The sequence below is a fragment of the Chiloscyllium plagiosum genome, unplaced genomic scaffold (genome assembly GCF_037043375.1).
Source record: "Chiloscyllium plagiosum isolate Xiang-an unplaced genomic scaffold, Cpla_swu_hap1 HiC_scaffold_15, whole genome shotgun sequence".
NCBI classification, from domain to species: Eukaryota; Metazoa; Chordata; class Chondrichthyes; order Orectolobiformes; family Hemiscylliidae; genus Chiloscyllium; species Chiloscyllium plagiosum.
This window is the reverse complement of record NW_028270153.1, coordinates 2,363,943-2,386,103: the sequence shown is the minus strand read 5'-3', so window position 1 is coordinate 2,386,103 and position 22,161 is coordinate 2,363,943. Positions and strand designations below refer to the sequence as shown.

Below are 22,161 nucleotides of genomic sequence, written 5' to 3'. Positions count from 1 at the left end.
ACCCCTGAAATGACTGACCTCCAACAACCACAATCATCTTTCTAACTGCCAGGTATGACTGCAACTAATGGAGAACTTTCCCCAGTGCCCATTAATTCCAGTTTTACTCGGGCTCCTTGATGCTACACTCAGTCAAATATGCCCTTGATATCAAGGGCGGTCATTCACCTCATCAAACTGGGTGTCCCTGTGCAGGTTATTACTGAGCAGATGCTGCTTGATAGTACTCTTGGTGAGACCTTCCAACACGTTACACATGATTGAATAGACTGATTGGGTTAGCTAGGTTAGATTTGCCCTGCTTTTTGTGTACAGGACAAACCTGAATAATCTTCCCTGTTGTCAGTTAAATGCCACTGTTGTAATTGATCTGAAAGAGCTTGCCTACAGCAGTGGAAAGTTCTGGGGCACAAATCTTCATTACTATTGCTGGAATATTATCAGGACTCAGTCTTTTGAGGTCACATATTGCGCTGGAGTACAGTTCTGCTGTTGATGGCCCAGGTGCCTTATGGATGCCCAGTCTTGAGTTGTTTGTAGTCTGTCTGATTTAGCATGGTGAGTATGCCACACAACATGATGAAGGGTATTTTCATTGTGAAGATGGGACTCTGTCCACAAGGACAACAAATGAATTTTAATTTAGATAAATGTGAGACGTTGCATTTTAGAAAGGCAAATCAGGGCAGGACTTATACACTTGGTAGTAAGGTCCTGGGAAGTTTTTTTGAACAAAGACCTTGGAGTGAAGGTTCATAGTTCCTTGAAAGTGGAGTCCCAGGTAGACAGGATAGTGAAGAAGGTGTTTGGTTTGCCTACCTTTATTGGTCAGTGCATTGAGTATAAGAGTCGGGAGATGATGTTGATGAGGCCACTTTTAGAATATTCTGGTCTCCCTGCTATAGGAAGTATGCTATCGGAAGGAGGTTGTGAAACTTGAAAGGGTTCAGAAAAGATTTACAAGGATGTTGCTAGGCATTGGAGGGTTTGAGCTATCGGGTCAGGGTGAATAAGCTGGGACTTTTTCCCTGAAGCATTGGAGGCTGAGGGGTGACCTTGGAGGTTTATAAAATCATGAGGGGCATAGATAGGTTGAATTGCCAGGGGCATGGATAGGGTGAAAAGCCATGGTCTTTTCCCCAGGGTGGTGGAATCCAGAATTAGAGGGAAACTTTCTCCTGACTGTATACCACTGTGCCACCACCTCTGCTGGGTCTGTCCTGCCAGTGGGACAGGACATACCCAGAAATGGTGATCTTGGTGTCTGGGACATTGCCTGTCAAAGAATGTTGCTTGACTAGTCTATGAGACAGCTCTCCCAATTTTGGTAATGGCCACCAGATGGTAGTAAGGGCAGGGCTGTTGTGCTGTTGTTTACTCCGGTACCTTGGTCAATGCAGGGTGGTCTGTTAGGTTTGATTTCTTCCTTGAGACTCGTAGTGATTGATAAAGCTTACTGGCTTGTTCAGCCAATTCGGAGGGAAGTTGAGAGTGAACCACATTGGAGTCCATGTAAGAAGTTTTCCCTGGAAAGCATTAGTGAGCCAGATGGGAATTTCCAACAATCGACAGTGGTTGAGTGGTCTTTAGTAGATTCTTAATTCCAGATTTTTCTTTATTGAATTCAAATTCTACCATCTTTCATGGTGGGATTTGAACCCAGGTCACCAGAACATTAGCTGAGTTCTGGATTTTTAGTCTATTGATAATACCACTGTGCCATCGCCTCCCTGTTAACACAGAACAGTACAGACCCTTCGGCCCTTGATGTTGTGTCGATCAAACTAACCTACGCACTCTATGTTTTACTATCATCCACGTGCCTATCCAAGAATTGTTTAAATGTCCCTAATGTATCTGACTCTACTACCACCGTTGGGAGTGTATTCTACGCACCCACCACACTCTGTAAAGAACCTAACTCTGACATCTCCCCTAAAACTTCTTACAGTCACCTTAAATTTATACCCCCTCGTGACAGCCATTCTTCTCCCCCCCCCCCCCCCCCCCCCAAAACCAGGAAAAAAGTATCTAATTATCCAGTCTATGCTTCTCATCATCTTGTACACCTCTATCAAGTCGAGAGTGTGGTGCTGGAAAAGCACAGCAGGTCAGGCAGCATCTGAGGATCAGGAGAATCAATGTTTCGGCCATAAGTCCTTCATATTGCACCAAACCTTCGACACTGATCTCCAGCATCTGTAGTCTTAATTTTCTCCCACCTCTATCAAGTCACCTGTCATCCTTCTTCGCTCCAGTGAGAAAAGCCCTAGCTCACTCAACCTTTCTTTGTAAGACATGCCCTCCAGTCCAGGCAGCATTCTGGTAAATTAAACAACTTCAGATTGCACAGTATTTGGCTGAATTGTGCTGCTTTTAAAAACTTCTTTCATAATCCTCATCCATTTTCAAACTACAACCATTTTCAGATAATTCTCATGAGTGTTGTTAATTTCTGTATTTTAATTTGAACAAAAGCTTTTCAAATAACATTCACTTAACATTTTAAGTCCTCATTACAAGAGTTACAAAATGCATGGGAGTATATTTAAAATTGGTGGAAGTTATGTACATTGTGCTACCATGGACCAGACTACCTACGGTACATCCAAAATGCAAACAAAAAACATGCCGTGGTAAATTTTATTTGGATCTCCTTGAACTCTTCTAATAACTGCAGTAGTCAAAATTTGAAAGTTCTTTAAGGGGCAAAAGAGTAGAAGCTGAACACTTCTCATCTGTATCGTAGTTCATTTCATTTGTGATTGCCTTGAACCTTTACAATAAGTCTTACTTTCCCTCACATTGCTCCGTTTTCACTCTGATTACAGCCTAATTCAGTTTTTCAGCAAGATGAAGAAATGGGCAGATATGGCCAATTTGTGCCAAGAATTCAGGGAACGCGTGGAACAGTTGGAAAGGAATTTTGAAGTCTCAACTGTAATTTTCAAAAAATTTGAACCTATATTTTTGGACATGTTTCAAAATCGTCATGAAGATCAGTCTCGCCTTCAAAGAAGCAGAAAACAGCGGTATGTTATTTCTGTATATTAGGCATTTGAAGGTGATGAGTGCTGACGAAATTGCTCCAGCAAGGTTCCAGTAATAAGCAGACATGAGTTTAATTTGAGTGGGAACTTTCTGTTGTCTGAATTGGCAATGTTTCCTTAATGTATCCTTTTTTTCTCGCATTCTACCAAATTATATCCATAATAAATCCAGAACAGGGTTAAAAAATGCTTTCCTAATGAATTTGTGACTTTACGTAGTAAATAATTAAGTTGTGTACATCAGCACTTCCAACCTTAACGTACATGTTAACCTGCATGAGCCATTCAGAGAACATTCCTGAAGAAGGGCTTATGCCCGAAACGTCGATTCTCCTGTTCCCTGGATGCTGCCTGACCTGCTGCGCTTTTCCAGCAACACATTTTCAGCTCTGATCTCCAGCATCTGCAGACCTCACTTTCTCCCCATTCAGAGAACAGTGCTATAATTGGCCTGTCTGCAGATAGTACTTTGGTTAAATCTAAGTGTTGTATTTGATGTCATTCTAGATGAACAGGTTGTTTGAAATTGCTCCCAACATGAATAATGCCTGCTGGGGTAAATTATTGATGTCTGAAAGGTGTCAGTGAAACTTTGCACCAGCCACAAATCAGCACTTTTGGAGAGAGAATTAAGAAAAATTGCTAAAACAAAATTCAAAGAAGTAAAAGATATTCTGTTTATTGCAATTGTGCTCCTTGTCTTACAGGCGCCTTCCATGCAGCACATCTGATGCTTTTAGTTTTTGCTGGACCTTATTTGTATATACTAAAGGTAAGGGACATTGCTCTTCTGTTATCCATTTTATCATATATATTGGTTGCTAGCAATATAAACGTTTGTACCAGTATAGAGACGTACTATTCCCTGAATATTATTGTCACATCATTTCATTTCAGACTACTTTGTTTCAGATGTTAGCTTGGCTCAGTAGTAGTATCTCTTGTTTCTGTCTGAAGATGTAAGACTAAATTCCATTCCAAAAGCTTGAGCACGTGGGAATGCTGCCTCACAGCACCAGGGACCCAGGTTCAATCCCAGCCTCGGGCGACTGTCTGTGTGCAGTTTGCACATTCTTCCCGTGTCTGCATGCGTTTCTTCCGGGTGCTCCGGTTTCCTCCCACAATACAAAGATGTGCAGGTCAGATGAATTGGTCATACTAAATTGCTCATAATGTTAGGTGCATTTGTCAGAGGGAATTGGGTCTGGGTGGGTTACTCTTTGGAGGGTTGGTGTGGACTTGGGGGTCAAAGAGCCTGTTTCCACATTGTAGGGAATCTAATCTAATCTAATCCAGTCTGAAGCCCTGCTTTTCCTATTGCGTGAACCTTAGACATTTATCCCACAGGTCAAGGCCATTTGACTCTTTTCTGCCTCTCCATACAATCAGAGATACTGATTGTCCCTGCTCTTTTGTTTCTGCCAATAGCCTTTTATCTTCCTCTACTTGAAATAGTTATCCATTTTTCTATTAACTCTGTCCCTGTTCATACTATGCTTTGTAAGAAATTTCTCCTTTTTTCCCCTTCATGTGGGCTCGTCGCTGACTCCTATCATATTGTGTGGTGGTATGACCATGCTAAATGAGATTTGTTAGAGATCCCTTCCCACTAATTTGAGTCTTTTGAAAAGGTGATAAAACATACTGAATTTGAAAAATCTAACAGCTCAAGACTGGGCATCCATGTGGCATTGAGGGCCATCAGTAGAATTGCACTCAAGCACAAAGAAAAGGCTGAAGCATTTGGAGCAATCTTCAGCCAGAAATAAACCATCGATGATCCATCTCTGCCTCCTTAATGACCACTAGGTTTGGGGGTTGGATGGGTGAAATGACCTTTCAAGGGAAATAGCCAAGTTTGTAGTCCCACTGTTGACTGTGCTACATAACAGGGAAGGAAAAAAATTGGGAGAGATTTAGTGATGGGGAGCTGACAGATGGGTTCTGTGGCAGCAAATGAGTTTCAAGTGGTATGTTGCCTCCCAGGTGTCAGGGTCAGGGATGGCTCAGAGTGGCTGCAGGACATTCTGTAGGGGAAGGGAGAACGGCCATCAATCATGGTATGTTTGATACCAGTGACATAGATTAAAAAAAAACAAGGTCCTGCACCAGGAATTGAGAGTGTTAAGTAGTAGATTAAAGAGGAAGGACTACTACGGTTGTAATTTCTGGATTCATTCCAGTGCCATGCATGAATAAATATGTGAATAGGAAAATAGAACAGATGAATGTGTTGTTAAACACTGGCTTCACCTCAAGACTCTCAAGGCCAGGAGTTTACGCTGAGGTGCAAAATCTGCAGGCTCGTAGTCTGACATATTTTCCCATTGTCATTACCATCTAATCAAGATTTGTTATCGGTATCAGTTTAATGATTATTAGATTACTTGAATTTTTAAAATTTTTAATACCACCATCAGGCAAGTTATAGTCGAACGGGGTCTGGATTGCTAGTTCAGTGGAAATACAGGTATGCTGTTGCCACCATTTGAGGCAGAGAGGGTGAAGTACCGATTGATTAGTTTAAAGAACAATTTGGGGACTGTATGCAAGACAGAAATAAATCCAATCAAAATATTTAAAAGAACAAATATTTTTATATATGCAAAAGGGAACTGTTGATACTTGACCAAGATTAAGTAGCTCATTATGGAGTTGGTACAGAATGGCTGAGCTCAGAGGCCTTTTTCTTTGCTTTATCATTCTAGGATATAGCACTTCAGGGTGACTGAAAACATCTCGCAACAAATCAAGCGCTGTTGAAATGCTGTCAAGGCCCCAAAAACACCTGTGATTTAGATCATCTCTTCATGGTGTTGTTTGAGGGATGGCTATTGGCCATGGCATTGGAATGAGCTTTGCTTTTTCTCCCCCACTAATACTGGAATCATGTTAGACTTGTTCAATTAGGGGATACTTCAGATTAATTTCTAACCTGGAAGATCCTCCTTAAATGCAGCTCCAATTGCTTAGCACTCCCTTAGTTTTACCCAGAATGGCCAGCTTATATTATGTGTTGAAATTTTTAGTGTGGGACTTAAACTCTCAACCTTCTGATTCTGACAAGGATAATTCCACCAAGCCAATGCTGATCTTTAAAATTACAACATATACAAATATAAAGATTACTTGCCAATGATGAGAGGGTCTAGACCAAGGGGCATTGGATTGCCTTACATTTTAGGTTATATATTTTAAAAAAACAAAGAGTTAAGTCTTCACAGGATCGTGAAGCTGCATAATTTATTTTAAGGGTTACTGATTAAAGGAGAAATGATGAAAGAAGAATGAGTTATTGGAGAAAGTCAGGTCTGACAGCATCTGGAGAGAGAAAGAGTTAACATTCGAATCCAGCGACCCTTCGTAAGAAATGTTTTTACTAAAGAAGCAATGATGGAATTTACAGCTAGGTTAGATAGCTGGTTTGATGAAAGGAAATAAGAGAAGGGAACAGGATGGGCACATGGAATTATTCTGAATGCGCAAACTACCATTAAAGCTAACCACAGCTAACCCCGGACGTATATTATTTGACTGTTTTCCAGTCCAAGCCATGACCATTTACCCTAATACAAATGCAAAGTACAGTAAAGCTGACGGTCTTGAAATGAAAACGGGCAAGGCTGGAAACACTCAGCAAGTCTGACAGCATTTGTGGAAAGAGAAATGGTTAATGTGACTGATCTTAACCCTGTGTAAGTTTGTGCTTTTTAAGTGTGTTAAATTTGGGCCTATTAATTCAGCTGATAACCTTTTACCCAAATTAAGAGGTGTGAGGTTGTAGACCTAATGTTGTCCAAAGATATTTCCTGACTAGTGTCCCTAGCAGTTTATCAACAAAGTTTGTATAAATTGAGCTGCATTGTTCGTCCACGTGATTTCTCAATTTGTTTATCAAACAATGCATCTTATTTAAAAACAGAAATTGCTGGAGAAACGTAGCAGGCCTGGCAGCATCTACAGAGAGAGAAACTGTTTTCAAGTCAGAGAGTTTTCAAGTCCAGTGACTTAAAAACAGAGTAACATTTGAATTCCCATTATCCATCCAAACATTCATTTTGAAACTTGCTGGATACAGAAATGAGAAAATTGTTTCATGTCGCAGGAAAATACTAATTATGAAACTCTCTTCAGTCTAAAGAATGAGTTCTGGTATTTAAATCCATGAAAATCAGAAATACCAGACATTTTCAGTCAGCAAGCAGCATCTGTAGAGAAAGAGAAATAATGATCTAGTGTTTCAGGTCAATCCTGTTTCCTTTTTGTGTATTACAGGCAATTTCCGTATGATTGGAGATGACCTTGTAAATTCTTACCATCTCTTGCTTTGTTGCCTGGATCTCGTGTTTGGAAATGCTTTACTGTGTCCTAATAGAAAAGAACTGCTTAACCCAAATTTTGAAGGTAAGAGGTGATATTTTTGTCCCCATGTATTTTACACAGCATGACGTATATATTTTGTGAAATGATGTGGCAGTAAATCCTAATCGAGAGTCTTCCATCATAGCAGTGCTGCCAGGACTTGCAAGCCATGCAATTTCCTTTTAATGTTTCGATCCCATTAAATTATTTTTTCCAATGGGATTTTCTATGTACATTTCCCATTTGACTCACAACATTTAAAATATTTCAAAAATCGTGATTCAAATGAATGATGTTAGCAACTTAATGACATAATTTGCAGTAGCATCTTTGGAGTTTCACAGCAAACAGTGTATATCACATATCATGACTCATCAACATGAAGTTTAATTCTATTCAGGGCATCTGTTAAAGCTGTCCATACAATATCGCCGCCAAGGTCCGAGAGGCAGTAATCAGAGAGCTATTACTGGTAGTTGACTATACTAGTTGTCTTCACCAAGAAAGACATCCAAATGAATTGTCAAGTGCTGTCAAAAATTTTCAAATTTCAGTAATTTTCAAATCTGTGCATCTAATACTGATGGAGAGTCATATTGGAATCACCGAGTCCACTCTTTCTCTCTCTTCAGATCCTGGCAATCTGCTGAGTTCTTCCAGCACTCAAATTTTGTTTCAGCTAGCACCAATCGTGTGTTATGCAGTTCTAGATGTAATCATGAATGATACCAGCTGTAGAAAAATTGTCATGCCTTGGGTCGTTTATTCTCCAGGAATGTCAAGATATCACTGCATGCACCCAGAAATCTAGTTTCACTATGCTGACTCCATGAATGCTAGAAACTGTTTTTAGACTTTATATTTATACCAAAACTATCTGCCATTTCCTTTCCCCCCCACCTTGGTGTAAGGGGCAGAATACTGACTCTGCTGTAGGTGTAAAAATCTGCAATGCTTCCAAGCAAGGTTCAGAAATCCATTGCAAGAATCAGATTGCAAGACAAATTGCAGCACTGATCTCCTCCATTGTGCTGGGCTCAACAACATGGAAACCACACCCCATAAATTTCAGCTAGGTGGCAAGTCATGTATGCTGCAAGGATGAGTTCACACTTTGTATGTGAATTGTCATGATAAGCATCAAGGTGATTGGTATAAACAATACCAGGACACCCTAAAAGTAGAGTACAAGCCTCTGTATTGCTGATAACTTCTTTGGAAACTTTCCCTCTCTGTGACACACCCCCTCTCTATCCCTCCCTCTCTTCCTCTCTCTCTCTCTCTCTCTCTCTCTCTCTCTCTCTCTCTCTCTCTCTCTCTCTCTCTCTCTCTCTCTCTCTCTCTCCCTCCAACACAATATCGTCGTGAGTTGTGACAATGGAGGCAAGCATTATAATTGTTTTTCGTGTGCATTAAGCACAGGCTTTGGCAGAGACCTCACAATATTCAGTGTGTTCAGACAAGGACCAGAAGTAACAGAGTTGCTGCAGACATTCCTTCAAGCACCCAGAAAGGCCCTTTCTTTGGATGGCCATGCTGATTTCACATCCAGTTGGTATTAATAGTTTTAAGCCATTTTCCACCTTCCTTTACATCCTTTCTGCTAGGCCAAAGCTCCCATCCCAGTTCAGGTGAACAACAATACATTGTAACTGCAGTGAAGACACATGTTGGAATGTAATAAAACATCACTAAGTTAACATTGTGGCTTGAAAGAGTTAGGTTATGCATATGGATTATATAAATGTTGTTTGTATTCTGTTTGAGATATAGAAAAAGGAATTTAATAGAGTAGATAGAGTGACAGTATTTGGCTAAACTTGGGCAATTTATCTGTAAATTGGAAGCCATTGTTTCAAACACCACCATCTGTTCAAGTGAAGTAAAGGTGGGACAACAAATGCTGACTTTATCAGAGGCACTCACATTCCATTAAAAAGTCACATGCAGTAGAATCATAGACTTATATAGTATGGAAACAGACTCTTTGGTCCAATTTGTCTATGCTGACCAGATTGAAATCAGCACTACCTTTCTAGACATTATGGAACACTGAAAAGAAGCAGGTGAATTAAATTATGATAAAGAGGAGCCATGGCTTAATGAAATGGTGGAACCCACAAGAAACTGAATGTTCTGCACCAGTCCTTACATTGGAGTCCACATCCATTCTATATCTTAACTGTTTTTCATGTTAGAATATTTAATGTGGAACACTGTGTCTGAGAGTTATTTTTTCTTAAGGTTATAATATTTATGTTTTAGCAGGATTGCCACCAGAGTTTAACAGCCAGGACTATAAACCCCCAGTGCAACCTCCATGTATCATTGACAAGCTATGTGACTTGCATGATGGACTCACTGTAGAAGCAAAAGGCATCAAGGAGCACTACTGGAAACCTTATATTAAAAAGCTGTTTGAGAGAAAGGTAAACCAGGATGACAGTGAAATGAAGTACTGGTGATAACATATCATTTCATATACTATTCTGTAAACTCAGGAAAATTTCATTATATAGGAATGTACAAACCAGGGAACATTTTTGTCTGATTCTGTTTGAAAAACACTGTGGTGTACTTGGACTCTTATACCCTCCAATTGCTTCTCAGAAAAAGTGCTACCCAGCTTCTCTTGTGAATTTTTTGATGCTGTTGGCCTTCATTGTTTCCACGTGTTCACTATAATCTGTATGTTGTAATTAAATGAGTTATTTATTCACTCTGTTCTGAGTTCATGTCCATTCCTTTATGGATTATTTACCTGCACCCAATAAATGTTTCAAGAGGCACCTTATAACTACAATTTTTCAATTATAAATATTTCCGATCATTTGTTATAGTTTAGGTGACTATTGCTTGTATGTTTAGTCGCCTCTCCCTCTATATCCTCAACACAGTGCAAAATTTAACATTGTCAGGGGCTTGGATAGGGTAAATAGACAAGGTCTATTGCCTGGGGTGGGGGAGTCCAGAACTAGAGGTGTAGGTTTAGGGTGAGAGGGGTAAGAAATAAAAGGGACCTAAGGGGCAACTTCTCACACCCAGAGTGTGGTGCATGTATAGAATGAGCTGCCAGCGGAAGTTTTGGAGGCTGGTACAATTACAGCATTTAAAAGTCATCTGGATGGGTATATGAAAAGGAAGGGTTTAGAGGGATGTGGGCCAAGTGCTGGCAAATGTGACTAGATTAGGTTAAGATATCTGGTCGGCATGTACGCTTTGGACTGAAGGGTCTGTTTCCATACTTTACATCTCTATGATTCTATAATTAACTTATTTGGATATGAGAAGTTATTTGCGCGGTTTTATATCTTTGTGTAGGTAAGAGCTCAGCAATAGCACTTAATGTCTTAATTTGTTCTGATGGCTATCCAATTTATTACCTCTCAACTTATACCCCACACACACTTTCCTTAAGTTAATTCTGTTTCATTTGCACAGCTGCCAAGAGAGTTTAATGCCCTCTAACATTGAGGTTTTGATTTCAGATTCTGAAAGGGAACAGTGAGCTCCTCGTAGGACTTCTGGATGTAAACAATTTTACAGACAACAAGTGAGTTAAAAGCTTGATTATGAATATGGAGCAACAATAGCAGATTAAAAGTGGACATCAGAAGTGGTATCGTCAGGAGTTGATCTTAGAATTGCTGCTTTTCTCAATACACAGCAATGATCTGGACTTGAGAATAGTTGGTGCAACTTGCAGCTGACAATAATAAGCAGTGTTAACAGAAAAGGGACTTAGATGATAATGATTAAGGCTTAATGTACTGGGGCGAGGTTCATTTGTATGTATCCTGCAGCAACTTCATGCAAAGGATTTCATTTAATTCACTTGATTATTGAAAGTATCACCTGTTGTTGTTTAATGTTTCAAATCTCTCATTTATATATGTAGAGATACCAACAAATAAAAGATATCCAGTGTATGCTAGGCAAGCTAGTATGGGACATGTGTTCATGAGGATTAGATTACTTACAGGCCCTTCGGCCCAACAAGTCCACACCGACCTGCCGAAGCGCAACTCACCCAGACGCATTCCCCTATATTTACCCCTTCACCTAACACTACGGGCAATTTAGCGTGGCCAATTCACCTAACCTGCGCATTTTTGGATTGTGGGAGAAAACTGGAGCACCCAGAGGAACCCACACAGACATGGAGAGAATGTGCAAACTCCACACAGACAGTTGCTTGAGGCGGGAATTGAACCCTTGTCTCTGGTGCTCTGAGGCAGCAGTGCTAACCACTGTGCCCATAAGGTTGAGGATGGTATAGGAAAAAAAAAGATAGAATAAGGGAATGGGATGAAAATAACATGGGAATGATTGGGAGGATGAAATGATGTGCGTGGGAGAATTTCATAGAATGGGGACACTGTAACAAAGCAAGGGAAAAATGTAATGGCGTGTGAGGGCAGCAATGACATTTAAAGTCACAAAATGGGTGGATGAAATTATGGTATTGTTTCACTACATATGTCTAACTTGACAGCAAACAAGTTTCAGATCTCTGCTAGTAAACTAATTAACATAGTACCCCAGCCCAAAGTAATGTTTTTAACTTTTTTTTCTCTATGATACTACGTATACCTAAGCTTTGTATCTAGGTACCTTTTTACATAAGATGACGCTATGTATGTGGCGACATTGTACACCACCTGCTGTACTTGAGTACATATGACAATAAAGTTTAAATCACTTACGGAAAATATCTGGAACAGCTGATACTTTTTTTCTGAGGTGAAGTGCAAATGACCGTTTTCTATCCAATAAGTCTATCAAATACCCCAGTTCACCAAGTATATATCTCCAGCACTTTGTTTTTTTTATAACATCAGTTCACCACCTCATTTAGGTCAGTGGGCACAAAAGCTTGCTATTGGAAATAGGATATTGCAAGAGGGACAGAGTGATGAAGGGTTTGTGCCTGAAACGTCGATTCTCCTCCTCGGATGCTGTCGGACCTGCTGTGCTTTTCTAGCGCCACACTTCCTGACTCTGATCTCCAGCATCTGCAGTCCTCACTTTCTCCTAGAGACTGGATGCACCAGGAATCCACTAACATGCCAAATTGACATGATTGAACATGTGCTATTTTATAGCTTTATTACTAACTTCACGATCAAATTTTAGCTTTAGAATAATCAGTTCAGCCAGCTCCAGATGCACTGTTTCTATTCCCTCCTCTTCAACATATAAATTAGATGGTGCATTTTTCATGTGCGCTTAGTATAACCTTGGCAGAACCAAGCCATAATTCTAGGTCCAATTATTGTGAAAAGTTGAGAGAGTGCCAAGCAGTGTGAACTGCAATTGCTTGCTTCAAATCAGAGACTTATTTTATGTTCCAGCCTGCGAAGTTATAAAGTTGTGGAATGTTGGTTGCAAACCACTGCTCTTCTGACGGTGAACTGCTGTGTCACCTGAAGATTTGAGGGCATGTCAATTTGCATTAGAGCAAGCCACTAGAAGCAGAAAGGCAGCAGGTGAGACGAAAAGAAGGTGCAACAAGAGTTTACATGGGTTGACATTGTTCTTCGGGTAAACTACTGGTTCATAACAATGATGCTTGCTAGGAGCAATAGAGGAGAAGACAAACAAAAATATTTTACCTTTTTAAATGGATGTGTCTGTGAAGATTTATTTCCAGTTGTGTAGCTTCAAATGTTGAAAGTTAAAATATAACCAACAAAATATTGTTAGAAAGTAGCTTCGTATTTAATACTTACTGGAAAACTTGGTTTTTGAAGAATTGTGGAAAAATTGATTTATTTTCAGGATTTGTGGAAATATTTGGGGTGGTTTCTGCAAAAGAGGTTATTGAAAGGCCATTGTGAGTATCAAAGTTTTTTGTGACAAACTGCCTAGAAATTTCAACTAATGATTGGCCCTTGCTGGGGTTGTTTAAAGAGAGAGTCGATGTAGAGTGCATCGGTGCCTGGAATTAGTTGAGGAGCAAAAACAAAAAAGTCTGCAACTGCTGATTTACTCCCATTTCTGAAAAGAAAAGTCTTGTTGAGTTTATGGTGAAACTTCTCTGTCCTCGCTCTGAATAAAGGAAGGAAGGAAGGACTTCTCAATGGAATATTTTCTGGGCAAAGACTCCAGAGACAACTGTGCATGATTTAGTGACTTGACTACATGTGCCAGTACATCAGAGCAGTGGACTTCAGAAGATGATATGCTTTATCCTTTTGCCTTCAAGAATTAACTCATTAGTCCAAGGTTTTCTTCAGAAATTCAAGCTTTGACTCAAGATATTAGCTTGCTGTCTCTACAGCTTGCCTTTCCGTTCAGATTCCAGCATCTGCTGTAACTTGCTTCTGCAGGGATTCATGGCTTTTTTCCCCCTGAAGTGGGTATGTTTGTATAGGGATATTTACAGTGGATAAGCATTTATCCTTCTATATTATTGATTGTCAGCCAATTATTGAACCTTCATTCAAGACATTGTCCTATATTGTGTTTAAAAAGAATCCCGGTGGATGCATTTTCTTTTCAGCCTAATATGGCTAAGATGTTTACTTGGTCATTTTGGTGTCTATTGAAAATCTTTCTGTTTATGTTGCAACCTGTGAAGTAGTAGGACTTTGCTACCCTTGGCTGTAGTATGGTAATTGAAACCTGAAGTTTCTGGACAGAGAATATGTATTAAGATTTTTAGCACAGTTAAAATGGATCAGTACTTGGGGCTATGATGTTGTGGCCATAACGGATATGTGGGTTTCACAGGGGCAGGAATGGTTGCTAGAGGAGGGGGTGAGCATTGCTAATCAGAGTGCATCACCACTACAGAAACGAAGGTTGTTGAGGAGGGTTTATCTACTAAGTCAGTATGGGTGGAAGTTAGGAACAACAAGGGAGCAGCCACCTCATTGGGGGTTTTCTACAGACTCCCTAATAGCAATAGAAAGATTGAAGGTTTTGGAAAAATGCAGATATAGTAGGGTTGTTTTTATGGGTGATTTCAACTTTCCCAATATTGACTGGAACCTCCTTCAGTGCAGATGGTTTGGATAGAGCCGTTTTGTCAGATGTGTTCAGGAGGGTTCCTTCTTCAGTATGTAGACAGGCCGATGAGGGGCAAAGCCATTTTGGATTTGGTGCTTGGCAGTGAGCCAGGACAGGTGTCAGATCTCTCGGTGGGAGAACACTTTGGTGACAGTGACCACAGCTGCCTCACATTTACCATACCAATTAAACATCTTCCCTTGGTAACTGTTCCTTTCCCTCTGGAGAGGGAAAGGAACAGTTACCAAGGGAAGATGTTTAATTGGAGAAAAAGAAATTATGACGCTATCAGACGAGTTGAGAAGTACAGACTGGGAGTAATTGTTCCATAGAAAGGGCACAGCAGAAATGTGGAGACTGTTTAAGGAGCAATTGTTGCAAATGATGCACGAATTTGTTCTTCTGAGAAAGGTAAGATTAAGGAACCTTGGATGGCGAGAACAGAGGACCTTCTTGTCAAAAGGAAGAAGGCAGCTTATGTAAGGTGGAGGTAGCAAGGATCTAGCACAGCTTTAGAGGATTACAGGCTTGCTAGAAACGAGCTCAGAAATGGACTGAGGAGAGCCAGGAGGGGGCACGTAAAAGGCTTGGCAGGAAGGATTAGGGAGAACCCAAAGGCATTTCACTCATACATGAGGGATAAGAGAATGATCAGGGAGAAGATAGGGCCGATCAGGGATAGCGTAGGGAACTTGTACATGGAGTCTGAGCAGATAGTGAAGCCCTAAATAAGTTTCTTTTTGCTTCAGTTTTCACGAAGGAAAGGGACCTTGTTGTGAATGAGAACTTTGAGGAGCTGGGATACAGGCTTGAACAGATTAAGATTGATGAAGTTGATGTGCTGGAAATTTTGGCAAACATTAAGATTAATAAGTCCCCAGGGCCAGACCAGATTTATCCTAGGCTGCTCTGGGAAGCGAGAAAGGAGGTTGCTAAGCCGCTGGCAAAGATCTTTGCTTCCTCACTCTCCATGAGAGTCGTACCAGAGGATTGGAAGGAGGTGAATGTTGTTCCTCTTTTCAAGAAGGGGAATAGGGAAATCCTTGCATTTCCAGCATTTTCTCCTTTGGTTTGAGATTCCAGCATCTGAAGTACTTTGCTTTATCCATTGTTAGATTAAGCTGTTGAGTCATCATTGAAACTTCATATTTTTTGTTAGTGAAGGTTAAGAATACTTGAAGTGGGAAAGTATTCTACTTCAGGCTCCCACTATTGTTATTACATATACCACATACACTATAGAACTGCCTTACAAAGTTATTATAAAAAGAAAATGCTGGAGAAAGGTCTGGCAGCTTCTGGGAAAGAGAAATAGTGCTAATGCTTCTAGTCCAGTATAACTCACCTTTGGAACTCTGTAGTCATACTTGAGTCAAGATGTTTACTATTTTCGTGCCAGACCTGCTTAGTTTCTCCATGTTTTTATTTCAAATTTCCAATTTATATGATGTTTTGCTTTTATACACAGTTAATATTCTTGTGTACTTTCCTACTATACATGGATTTTTTTTTTTCTTCCTTGCATATGGATAAGTTGGGAGCACTGAGATAAGGAAACGATGGATGGTTATGTGCTTTAGGCGCATGACCATTAGGAACTAGATTGAGACTGACCAGTTGCACTTTATATAAAATCATTAACCAACAAAATATATAAATCATTGCACTTAAGAGAGAGAAATTTGATTTATTCCAACCTAGAATTCAAAACAAAGATTAGGAATCCTCATTCCTTTTCCCCATTGCGCACCTCTCTTTCTATGTGAGATAATCATGAATGATGCTGTGGTGATATAGAGTATAAAGTGGGAGTTTTGTCAGGGGTTAGGAGGAAGGGCTCCTTCAAACTTTTTCAGTCTCCTTTAGTTAGCTCTTCATTACACAGAAGAAAAATGAGTACTGGCAAGTTAATTTAGCTGTAATAAATAATTATTAAAGTTGCAGGATGGTAGATCAATTCAGCCAAGTGAGGGGGCGTTCTGCAGCTTGTGTGTGAAGTCATGGTTACAACGTTTCCCAGTCAGGCACATCTGCAGGAAGTGTCACCAGCAACGTAAACTTGAACTCCAGGCTTTGGAAGTGAGTAGAGTCTAGAGTTACCATTGTGCAACACTGAGGCAGAGGACTTCCATGTTTAGCGTGGTCAAGAGATGTTCACATCACAGATTACAGGCAGAGGGGGAATGGGTCATCACCAAGTGCTTCAAAAGCACAAGTATTGCAAGGATTCTCTGAATTAAGCTTCTTAGTAATCAGTATTCCATTTTGAATACTGGTGCAGCTGGTGATTCTATGGAAGACTACAACCGTAGCCAAGTCACAGGTACCACAGGGATTGGGGATGAGATCCTGAAGGCAAATTTCAGGGAGCCAGGTCGGATGTTGAAAGGCAGGACCTCTAAAGCAGTAGTCTCGGGATTACTTTGAGTCCCATGTACTGTGGAGTATAGAAATAGGGGAGTCGAGCAATTGATCACAGCTGACAAGCTGGTGTAGGAGGGCGGGCCTCAGAATTCTAGAGCGTTGGGAGTAATTCTGAGAAAGCTGGGTCCAAACAAGCCAGACGGTCTACATCTTGCAGAATCTGGATAAATATTCTTATAGGGAAGTTTTTGGTATTTGCAGGGGAATGGGAACTTCCGGACAAATTCTGAGTAGTGAACGTGAGGCAGAAATTTAAAAAGCGACATTGAAAGACAGAGGAAGCAGAAGATACAAATATCGCAATGGGGCAGGAAGAGGTGATGTGGCCATTGAAATCTGCGAATATGATTATTTGAGTTCCTCATTCCACTTTTCTATCTATCCCTGATAACTTTGATTCCCTTGGCGAACAAGAAATTATTTATTCACTCTCAAAGATTCTCTGCCTTTGACGCCTTCTGAGACAGAGAACCCGAAAGTCTCTCAACCCTCTTAAAGAAAATAAATTCCCCTCATCTCTGACCAAAAAAGGGCAACCCCTAATTTTAAAGGCCTTTAAAAAGTGTACAGCACAGGACTTCAACAGTATTAAAGGGTACATATGTGAGTACAGCTCATATGGAAAACCTAAAGTCAGTGAGGTGCGCACATGTGATATGAGATGTTGCAATTAAAATGAAACTATGCTTAAAGAGTTGCAAGGATAGCAGCACAGCATCCCTGCGTATAGGTATTCCAGGTAAGGTAGAGAAGTGGGTAAGACAAGGTAGGAATATTGCTGGTTTAAGAATCAATTAGGGCAGTGTGGAGAGATGGTGTACTAAATGAGGATTCAAACTAGGCCGTTTGGGTTTATAGCAGAAAGAAAAACGGTGCAACTGCACTCTTGGACATGTCCTTTATCATGTCCACATCCCAAAATATTGGGAAAGTGTTCGAGGAGCAAATATGGAAGTAACTTTTTAATGTGTCAAAACAAGAGCAATAATAATTGGGGCACTGGATGTTGTCTGCTTGGATTTTATTCAGACACTTGATAGGGTCCCAAATGGCAGCCTGGTCAGAAAACTTAAAGCTGATGGGATGCAGGGAAATGTGACGCATTAAATCCAGAATTGACTCTGACCAGAAACAGAATAATGGTCGATGGATGGTTTTGCAACTAGAAAGGAGTTTCCAGTGGTTCTCCCCAGGATTCACTATTAGGTCCTTTGCTGTTTGTGCTGTATATTAGTGAGTTAAGCTTAAATGTGGGAGGCATGAAGAAAGTATAAGTTTGCAGCCGCTATCAAGAAAACAACCATATTTTAGTGAAAAGAAGTGGTTGGCACCTGGAGATCATCTTACTGGTTGGTGAAATGTGCAGAAAAGTGGCAAGTAGAGTTCAGTCTGAATAAATGCATAGTTATGCACTCTAATCAAAATCCCTTCAGTGTGGAAATAGGCCATTTGGCCCAAGTGATGTCCTCATCACCCCTCTGAAGAGCCTCCCACCCAGATCCTTTCCCTGTAATCCAACTAGCCTGGGCAATTTCCTATGGCCAATCCACCTAACTTGCACATCTTTGGACTGTGGAAGGAAACCAGAGCACCAAGCGGAAACCCATACAGACAAAGGGAGAACATGCAATCTCCACACAAACAGTTGCACAAGGGTGAAATCGAACTCAGGTCCCTGGTAATGTGAAGCGGCAGTGCTAACTACTGTGCCACCCTGAGGAAGACAAACCAAGCAAGGGAGCATACAATAAATGGTAGAGTATTGAGTAGAGGAAATGAGACCTTGGCGTTTGCAATTCTCTGAGATGGCAGAACAGGTAGATAAGGTGGTAAAGAAGGTGCATGGAATGGCTTCCTTCATTGAGCGAGGCTTTGAATATAAAAGCTGGAATTAGATTAGATTAGATTAGATTACTTACAGTGTGGAAACAGGCCCTTCGGCCCAACAAGTCCACACCGACCCGCCGAAGCGTAACCCACCCATACCCCTACATTTACCCCTTTACCTAACACTACGGGCAATTTAGCATGGCCAATTCACCTGACTTGCACATCTTTGGACTGTGGGAGGAAACCGGAGCCCCCGGAGGAAACCCACGCAGACACGGGGAGAACGTGCAAACTCCACACAGTCAGTCGCCTGAGTCGGGAATTGAACCCGGGTCTCTGGCGCTGCGAGGCAGCAGTGCTAACCACTGTGCCACCGTGCCGCCCTGTAATGCTGGAATTGTATATTTTCTTGAAAAAATCTGGTTCATTCAGAGAAGACATCTTTGCTGTAGCTGGAGTACAGAGGAATTTGTAATCATGTTGCCAGGGTTTGAAAATTACAGCTGTGAAGAAATATTGGATAGCCAGAAGTCTTTTCCTTAGAACAGGGATGTGGTGGTTGACTTAATTGAGATGTATAAAGTAATGAGGGGCTTAAATGGACTGAACAGGGAAAACCTGTTTCCCCAGCAAAGATTTCAGTTGCCAGGAGTCACCGATTTAAGGTGATTGGTAAAACAACGAGAGGAGGTCTGAAGAAAAGCTTTTTAGCCCATGGGTGATGCCTGTTTGAAATTTGCTGCCAAGTTTGGAGTTTGAGGGGGAAACCTTCAACTCATTCAAAAATAACCTGGATCTGCACATGAAGGAATGTAAGTTGCAAGATAACAAGCCAGGAGCTGGAATCTGGGATTACAATGGGTGATTGTTTTATTCGGCTAGTGCACATAAGAATGAACTGGTCACTTTCTGCGCCTGAACATGTCTATTGTTTTTTTTTAGATTACTTACACTGTGGAAACAGGCCCTTCAGCCCAACAAGTCCACACCGACCCGCCGAAGTGCAACCCACCCAGACCCATTCCCCTACGTTTACCCCTGCACCTAACACTACGGGCAATTTAGCATGGCCAATTCACCTGACCTGCACTTTTTTTTTGGACTGTGGGAGGAAACCGGAGCACCCGGAGGAAACCCACGCAGACACGGGGAGAATGTACAAACTCCACACAGTCAGTCGCCTGAGGCGGGAATTGAACCCGGATCTCTGGCGCTGTGAGGCAGCAGTGCTAACCACTTTGCCACCGTGCCACCCACTATGTATGGGTACTACCGAGAAATAGAGGTGCTGGGCTCGTTTGTGATGACTTTTTCTTGTCATTGTGCTTATTTGCTACAGCAAAGCAATAAACAAGGAATATGAAGAGTATGTTCTGACCGTGGGGGATTTTGATGAGCGGATATTTCTGGGAGAAGATGCTGATGAAGAAATAGGGACTCCTAGCAAGTCTGCAGTGGATGTTTCAGTTGGGAAACTGTCAGCAAGAATCCAAGTAGAGTGCAACCTTCAACAGCACTTCGAAAAAGTAATTAAACTTTTTTTAGTGCTTAACAATTGATGACACCATTGACAAGTTTATCTATAGTTGTTAATATCTTCAACTTTTCTTGATGTTTCAACCTCAGCTCTGAGTGAGTTGTACTGGTCTGTTTATTTTCTCTTAACCTTGTAATCAGCCAGACCTTCATGGCCCACTCCAAAGACATGATTTCATCAACTAGGCTGATAATTCAGTGCAATACCAAAATGTAGCACTGGTAGTTAAGATGTTAACCAAGGGCCTGCCTGCTTGTGACCATGTGAAGTTCAAGTCCCAAAGTGTCAATGATAACTATAGTCTTTAGGTTGATGCTTTAAGATGTTGTTTATATTGGCATTTATCCTGCGTATTTTAGGTGAGGGAATTAAATATTAATCTCTTCCTTGTGATGTTTTAATAGACAAAATCTTTAGCACCTTCAACACCCTTGACAGGAAGACGGTACTTGAAGGAGAAAGAACTGGTTGTAACACCAGTGTCCTCAGCCACCCAGAGCGTGAGTCGTTTACAGACCATGGTAATGGGACTCAAAAACACCCCAAGTGAGCTTCTGCTGCAGGTTTTCAAGTGAGCAAAGAATATTTTTTTAAACTACCTTCATGGCTTTGTGTATTGTCACTTAAACTCTATAAAGACAGGATGCATTTTCTTTTCCTCCATTCTTGATTTTCTCATCTTCACTATTTGGAGTTAGCTTGTACAGTTCAGCATTCTGCAAAAGTGGAGAGGAAAGAACGCTGCTGAGAGTCACTATCAAGATCCTCTGAGTCAGTTTCCAACCAGTATTCCATGCTAGACTCCCTGCTAGATTAAATAGTATTTCTGTGCATTCCTTCAGCATTCCTCTACTAGCCACAGAGGCACTTGGCACCCTCTCATTAAAAGTGACAATCTCTTCTACATCCTTGTTGACTTTGCTATCCATCACCACTGGTGGTATTAACTTTGCCAGTCATCTTCCCAATCCAACCCTGCTCCTGCAGATTGTGCCAGTGAATCAGCTCTCACTGCTGCTGCATGCATCTCATTCTGGAATGCCCATTCATTTGTCTGATAGCATAGAACTTAAATGTAGAGGAACCTCAATTATCTGACATTCGATTATCCAGCAAAATCACAAGGTCCCGATGCTTGGCTAAACTCTGTTATCCGGCATTTGCTTATCCGACCAAATACTCCCTGCCCGTGTCATTTGGATAATCAAGGTTCCTCTGTGTTGTGTTTTTTTTTTAAAAGTTGCCATAGCTGTTGGGCCAAACACAAGAATGCCAAATTGTGATAATACATACTTGTGTAGCCGCACTGACAGAAAAGGCTTCCAAGTTGGAAGACCTTTTGCTAGCCCATCTTGCCATATCTATAACTTTTTACAGCTGTAAGTAAGGTGTGAAATTTGTAAATTAAACAAAATGACTGGGGTCTTTTTGTGACGGAATTATTAAGTCTTACAACATTTCATGAAATGTGGATAAACACGTATCTGGTACAATGTGACATTACTTGATATTGCGCACACTTTTTTTCCCCCAAACCCTCCTTTAATTCATCTTTTGTGCAGGTTAACAATTATAAAGAATTATTCCCTGATTTCAGCTCCTGTTCACGGAACCCAGTTGAAGCTATAACAGCCCGCATGAAAAAGATGGGTGAGACTTTCTGCCATCACTATGTACAACCAATGGAAAGCCAGGCTGGTTCTCATATAGGTGAGAAACACATCAAAGCTGATTAGCTTTGGTATTCCATTTTGAGAATGCCAAAATTTGGCAGATGAGGTATAATGTGGAAAAATGTGGCTTTGGGATTCCCAAAAAGGAACAGGAGTTGACCACTTGGTCCCTGCCAAGTTCACTCTGCCATTTGATAAGATTATGGCTGCTCTGATTGTGGCTGTACTTTCCCGTCTACCTTTTAAAATCTTTCCATTCACTGCTCTCCGG

General features: G+C 40.9%; 1 protein-coding gene across 6 annotated transcripts in view; it reads left to right on the top strand.

The window, feature by feature from the left end:
• rbl1 (retinoblastoma-like 1 (p107)) overlaps nt 1-22,161 on the top strand; it is a 101,153-nt gene that overhangs the window by 5,029 nt on the left and 73,963 nt on the right. For 3 of the 6 annotated variants that reach the window (XM_087994666.1, XM_087994664.1, XM_087994668.1), the window contains 8 exons: nt 2,832-3,032; nt 3,758-3,822; nt 7,326-7,454; nt 9,678-9,841; nt 10,901-10,965; nt 20,020-20,206; nt 20,622-20,788; nt 21,815-21,927. In XM_087994666.1, coding sequence (XP_087850792.1) covers nt 2,832-3,032; nt 3,758-3,822; nt 7,326-7,454; nt 9,678-9,841; nt 10,901-10,965; nt 20,020-20,206; nt 20,622-20,788; nt 21,815-21,927 — 1,091 coding nt within the window. Of the gene's footprint in view, nt 1-2,831; nt 3,033-3,757; nt 3,823-5,758; nt 7,455-9,677; nt 9,842-10,900; nt 10,966-20,019; nt 20,207-20,621; nt 20,789-21,814; nt 21,928-22,161 lie in introns of those variants that run through there. The other 3 variants (XM_087994667.1, XM_087994670.1, XM_087994669.1) reach the window with 3 other exon arrangements.